The sequence below is a fragment of the Dendrobium catenatum genome, unplaced genomic scaffold (assembly GCF_001605985.2).
Source record: "Dendrobium catenatum unplaced genomic scaffold, ASM160598v2 original_scaffold_76759, whole genome shotgun sequence".
In the NCBI taxonomy this organism is placed as follows: Eukaryota; Viridiplantae; Streptophyta; class Magnoliopsida; order Asparagales; family Orchidaceae; genus Dendrobium; species Dendrobium catenatum.
Window position 1 is genome coordinate 426,139 of NW_021395205.1, and position 6,403 is coordinate 432,541.

Below are 6,403 nucleotides of genomic sequence, written 5' to 3' on the forward strand. Positions count from 1 at the left end.
CCGATAAAGGGGCCTCATTTGTAATCAATTGTAAATACTAGTGGATTCATTCAAACTAGACTAGGCCCTGTTGTTTTTTCCCCTTTTCAGGGGGTTTCAACGTAAAAATCTTGATGTCTCTTATAAACCGTCTCTTTTTATCTGATCGCATGCTTGATCTTCGTACAAAGCTAAGATGCTAAACTTTATATTTCTTTGACGCCGCAAATAATTCAGGACGCAACATTAATTAACACTAATAAATTATAATTATGAATATTATAATTAGAATGTTATTTAAATAAGTACTTTATTAAAACTTATTTAAATTTTATTTTAATAAGTATATCAATGTTAATTATAATGATAAATATGTAATTAATTATTTAATTAAAATCTAAAATAATTAATCATTTAATTACTATTTACACTTATTATTTTATTAATTTTTATATATTATTTAAGAAAATTTAATTAAAAACTATACTTATAATTATAAAATTAATCAATTAAATATTCTACCACTAACTACTAATTTAATTAATATTTACAGTGCTAATCATCTAATTAGGTATTTATATTTTAAATTATATCAATTAAGCTAATTAAATTAATGTCTAATTAAGAAATTAATAATCAATCTAATCCCATACCTCGCCGTTCGCGCGAGGTAGAGCTTCCTCTTCGGCTTCGCTGGTTCGGCTTCCCTGGTTCGCGTGGGGTGGAGCTTCGAACGGGTCGCTTGCCATCGCCTATCTAGAGATTGCTTTTCCTCTTCTGCAGTTATTCGTTGCTGTTCTTCTTCGCGTGAAGTAGAGTTCTGAAAGATTCGAAGCTTCTCCGCCTCCTCCGACGGCGTTGTTCCTGTCGGATCGAAAGTCGCGCCGGGAACTCGCCGCGAAGGTAACGATATTTCTCCCCTTTCGCGCGCTTTTTTGGTCGGATTTACGAAATCCGCAAAAAAGTCGGATTTACCAAATCCGGGGTTTAGGGCAAACGGCTAAAATGCCGTGAAGTGGACATTAAACTTACTGTGAGATTTAACGTTGTACTTTTTGGAGTTTGGCAGGATTTAGCTCAAATCTTGCCTAAATCTGTCCTAAAGTCTACATCGAAACTGGCCCATAGTTTATCCGTGTGTGCTAAGCACGAACAGTTTTTGATCTGATCTGATTTCTCTGATCATATCTGACACTGAAACTGTGAAGATGGAAAATAAAGCACGAGTTCATCCTGAATGCATCAACGCCTCCAATCCTTACCATGAATGCGTCGATTACTGCTACAAAAAAATTGCCGAAGCGAAAGCCCTTGAGGCTGAGAAATTAGGTTTTTTCTGCTTACTTTTCATGCTCTTGGTATAAATATTAGTGCGCTGAATTTTTATTTTTCATTTGCTTTTTATGATCCTTTAATCTCAGTTTCCACCCGTTTCGATTGTTTGTATTGTAGATGAAGATCAGGATGTTGTGAAGGATCCGGAAGAGCGGCAGGTTCATCCGGATTGTATCAATGCATCGAATCCGTATCACGAGTGCAGCGAGTTCTGTTTCAGGAGAATTGCTGAGGTGAAGGACAGGACTGCCGGGGATGAGGAAGGTCTGTTTGTTTTGTTTCTTTTACTTTTTATTTGTAACATCTTAGTTCAGTAGTATTTTAATTCATTTTAGTTTTCATCACAATCTTGATTTTATGTAGGATCCCATTGTAAGTGTTTGTTGCACTTTTTGCTTCCTTTTCATGCTGCGTGTGTTAACTGATATGTTTTGTATAGCTAAATCTATTTTGTGTTTGGTGTAACTTAAAGAAAATTTCATTGAGAATTTTTGAAAATTTTATTATTATTTTGGTTTCCCTAGTTTTTCTTTATAGAGGTGAACGCCATTTTTTTGTTAGATATGACAATCAAATCATAGTGAAAGTTGCAGTGGCGACATTATGAAAGAACTAATGATTCTTTCAGTAAGCTAAGGTTCGTTTGTATGCAAATCTAGCTACATAATTTGTATGCAGTGCAAAATAGATTACGTTTTGATTTAATTCCTTGCTAGAAAACATATATTTTGTGTTTGGTGGAATATAATTAAGATATTTTGTTGACTGTATAAATCAAATCAGGTGGTCTGATCAATTGCAGCAGGTCACACAAACACATTTTAAGAAGGATGTGGATCAAGAAACAAAGTTTCTCTGTAATACTCTCTTGCTATTTTTTTTTTATGTATATAACTGTACCTAAACTTTAGCAATTTGAATGCAGAAGCACCACCAAGCTTTATGACGTGTGGATTGGGCATTCCGAGACACTTAACTCATAGTTGATAGCGCTTCCTAGACACGGATCTATGCTATGATAGTAGGATTGTAATCTATGACAAAAATCAATCCAAACTAAAAATTAGAAGAGAGTATTGATCTTGTAACTGTGTTGAATCGTTCGCCTCTTTTTAATGACCTCTACTCTCTGGCACTAACTTCCCCAATGATCATGGTTGAAACCTCAGCAGGCCAGGTTGGTTTTAAGTTAGTCCAAATTGGGCAAGAATAACTTAATTTAACCAGATGACTTAGAAAAGGTAGCTATGTGCTTATCGGGTTAACATGGCCTAACTCTTATAAAACTCAATTATGGAGTTAAATCCTTAACTGATTATCTGCTTAAATCTGATCAATTTGCTTTACATTCTTATTTCAATTACTAATTACATTTGATCAGAATTGTTAGCTAGCTTCTTCCTCCTCTGTAACTTTTCATTATGATTATTGCATTTTATTTGCAGGGATGCAACATAAGGATAGTGCAGGATCCACAAAAGATGCCTCTGTTCAAAGTGATGTGGCCCCATATCAAACATCTAACGTTGACAGCCAAAATGTTGAGAATGATGACAATCATGTTCAAAATGTTACTGATGCAGCTTATCCAAATCTCAGCGAAAGGCAGAAGAAATTATTTGAACTGAGGCTTAAAATGGTAAAGATATGCATTTGAGTGCCACACGCCTGAAAAAGTTTCTTTTAGTTTGACATTGTTGGAAGCTTTCATTTTTTGTTTGGCTATCACTTGCATTTGCAGAATGAGGCCAGGAAGGCCAACCAAATAGCCACGGTTGCTGAAAAAAAGAAATCGGAAGGTGAATTTGAGTCAAGGGGCGTGTCCAAAGAAAAATGGCTAGAGGATAGAAAAAAGAAGATTGGAAAGTTACTTGATTCTAATGGATTGGATTTGAGCAAGGCTTATATGCTTGATACACAGGAGTCTGCTGAAACCAAGTACAAAAAGTGGGAAAAGGATCCTGCTCCATCTGGTTGGGATGGTTAGTAGTTTGTTGAGCACCCTCCTACTACAGTTCTTTTTAAAATCGTCTTAAATTCCATTTGTTATAAGTTGCACATATGAGCCATCCATCCATCATGTCCAGTTTTACATTTTAATATTTTTCAAAGCTTGATCATGTTAGGGAAGATGCTATATCAGTAGTAATCATACTGCACTACTAGAAAAAGAAAATAATAAAAAAATAAAAGAAAAAAAAACTATTGTTATTTCAGTTACAAAACTCCCTAGCTATTCATATTGTTAATACTCTTGCGGTTGAGGATAAAATCTTCTTTATTCAGTTTTCAATCAGAAAACATTGTACAATGCCTACAAGAAGCGCACAAAGAATATAGAGATTGACATGGATGCTTATAATAAAGCGAAGGAAGCCGACCCAGAATTCTATCGTGATGCTGCCAGTCTGCAATATGGGAAGGTAATGTCACAACTTCTGTGCCAACCTCTGAGGCTTCGTTTGGGACGGCATTTTTATTGCTTCTTAAAGCAGCTTTTTAATATAAATATTTTAATTTTTTATCTAAAAAGCGGCTTTAAGAAGCAACAAAAAAGCCGTCCCAAATGAAGCCTGAGTTGTAGCTAGAATGAGTTACTAAACCCACTTTTTTGAAGTCTTGCCTTATTTTCCTTTTGCACTGGGTACACGCCTTCTTTTCTTTTTACAGCCTTCAAAGATTTCTGAGGTGAACATTGACAAAATGGTGAAGGAACTTAAGGATAGAGAGGCAAAGCGGAACTCATTCAGCAGGAGGCGTAAATTCCACGAGGAGAAGGACATTGACTCCATCAACGACCGTAATGAGCACTTCAATAAGAAGATTGAGAGGGCTTTCGGCAAGTACACCCTTGAGATCAAGAACAATTTGGAAAGAGGAACTGCCTTACCAGATTAGTTCCCCTTCCTATTAATTGTCGCCAAGAAATTCTCTCAATGAATGCCACTCACATGAAGGCTGGTGCAACTTCAGCTTCTCTGGCATTCTATCTTTTCAACAAATGGTAAACTTTATGATATCTATATTAGAAATCCTCTTTATCTACTGCATGTAAACAATGAATGCTAGCCTGAGGTCGAGGTAGTCGATTCAACTAAATAACCTCCACCCTGTGCTGCCATTCTTTAATAAGTTGTTAGTGGGTTCTGACTAGTTGATGTAGAATAATATACATACAGCGCTGCTTGTTTTGCTAAGTAAGATAGATGTCATGTTAATGGAATGTAGAAACAGATTGTTACTAATGGCATTGTCTTCACAACAAAATCTATGTTTTGTTCGTTTATTTGACCTTTTTTGCTTCCGATATAATTAATGTTTTTCATTTCCTAAATATGGGTATGTGATTGTTGATGATTATGCGAGATTTATTTGGATTAGCTTTTTATCACATAAGAATAAATTATTAATTCAAACATTCTCCACAAGGATTCAAAAGAAATTAAGTTGTGAAATTTCAAGTATCTAATTTGAAAATGATAAGTTTGAATCATTCTGTAAGGAGCTAGGAGTAGAATATAATTTTTTATCTCATGGAACCCCTCAGCAAAATGGGGTTGCTGAAATAATAGAACATTGGTAGAAGCTGCTAGAGCTATGCTAGCAGATTTTTCAAACATGAACTGCCCTTGCACATTATGTTTCTTATCGATTTTGTTGGATGTCATGGATCAGAGTTTGGCGAAAAGTATAAGTACCATTGCTGATCATAGTTATATGCCTGAATATTATTAAATGTGGATTCTGATCATATTAACTTTTTGGGATGATTTTTTTTTTTTTTTTATAAAAAATTGACGGCATCATAAAGCTCTATTAGTGGCAACCACAAAATATTAAATGCAAACTATCATAAATGTCCATAATGAAGGATACAAATATATATAATAGTGGTTGATTATTAATATTAGAAGGTGAATTATACATTATATAAACCCATGTAATATTTACTTGTATAATATCGTACAACAAGAATCAATAAAGAAAGAGAAAGAGGATGAGAGAGAAATATTCAGGTACATGCATAGGGAGAGCTTATCTCCTATGCCTGATCCTCATCTTCACAGTAAATGTTAACATTCTCTCTCAGTTAGACAAAGTGATATTTTTAAGTATATCTCTAACTTTATATGAAGTGTCATTTTTCATATATCTCTTTCAAAATTTAATAGATTATTTGATCTCTCCACAGTCATATATTTGGTATCCTGAATGTGCATTACATCTATGCTGGGGCTAAGGGTTGAAGAGTTTATCGAGAGGTCTTCAATGTGAACTTCCCTCAGCAGCTGTGAAACATTATGTGGAACACAGGACTGTTCTTTAAGGTCTGCCATAGGACAGATTATTCTGTGCGGACATCAGACACAGCTGGTAAACCGTCTAGAGGCGAATCAGGTGCAGCCACGTCATTCAATACCGAGATGTACCGAGCAATACTGAGCCGCGGTACCGAGTAGGGGGTGACGTGGCACATTTTTATTAGGTGCGCAGCTGTCACAGGGTTCAATCAATGTTGATCTATTCGGGCCCTGCCCAGCCTTAGATATAAGCCATTATTTCACCGATGAATTCTGGATTTTGGAACATTGTGGGAAAATTGAGTTTTTGAGATATGAAGGAGAGTAAGTTGACAAAGTGTCATACTCTTCTTTTCTAGGAACTTAATTTTATTGTGGGAGTTCTGCTGCTACTAACATGAATGAATCCATCAAATAGAGAAATAGAAAATTAAAATAGAATTTGGTGTTTTGTGGACTGCAACTTTGCAGCAAATAAGTACCCAGGCTCAAAGCCTTAGACGGATCAGCCTTTTATAAACTACTATTTTAATGGAAGGAATGGATTTTTGGCAGTTAGTTGGAGTCATATGGTTGTTTTGAAGATTAATGGGCGACTAAGACAAGTTTTTAGGCTTTCAAATGCACTTATCAATGTAGTTTTCTTCATTCTACAGACTCCATCCAAGGAGATTATTCTATGAGGAAGCCGGGCGCAGCGGTACCAAACAATATTGAGCCGTGGTACAATAGGGTAATGTGGTATATTTTGATTGGTCTATGGATGATGTTTGATGTCCGCACAGAAT

At 35.5% G+C, this 6,403-nt stretch overlaps 1 protein-coding gene across 2 annotated transcripts; it reads left to right on the forward strand.

Annotated features, from left to right (window-relative positions):
* The first annotated feature begins 631 nt into the window (after window positions 1-631).
* LOC110095302 (pre-mRNA-splicing factor syf2) lies at window positions 632-4,600 on the forward strand. 2 transcript variants are annotated; one of them, XM_020820785.2, is made up of 7 exons: window positions 632-882; window positions 1,049-1,308; window positions 1,432-1,578; window positions 2,760-2,953; window positions 3,056-3,296; window positions 3,601-3,737; window positions 3,985-4,600. In XM_020820785.2, the coding sequence occupies exons 2-7, from the start codon at window positions 1,188-1,190 to the stop codon at window positions 4,210-4,212; spliced, it is 1,068 nt and encodes a 355-aa protein (XP_020676444.1). In that variant the 5' UTR covers window positions 632-882; window positions 1,049-1,187; the 3' UTR covers window positions 4,213-4,600. The 2 variants fall into 2 exon arrangements, with proteins under 2 accessions (XP_020676444.1, XP_020676452.1); XM_020820793.2 differs by having other exon boundaries at window positions 1,188-1,308.
* Window positions 4,601-6,403: the final 1,803 nt, after the last annotated feature.

Excerpts from the sequence above, each read along its gene's own strand:
- LOC110095302 (XM_020820785.2), top strand. The coding sequence starts at position 1,188 with ATGGAAAATAAAGCACGAGTTCATCCTGAATGCATCAACGCCTCCAAT. Across the intron at positions 1,309-1,431 it reads CCTTGAGGCTGAGAAATTAG|ATGAAGATCAGGATGTTGTG; the intron begins GTTTTTTCTGCT and ends TTTGTATTGTAG. Across the intron at positions 3,738-3,984 it reads CCAGTCTGCAATATGGGAAG|CCTTCAAAGATTTCTGAGGT; the intron begins GTAATGTCACAA and ends TTCTTTTTACAG.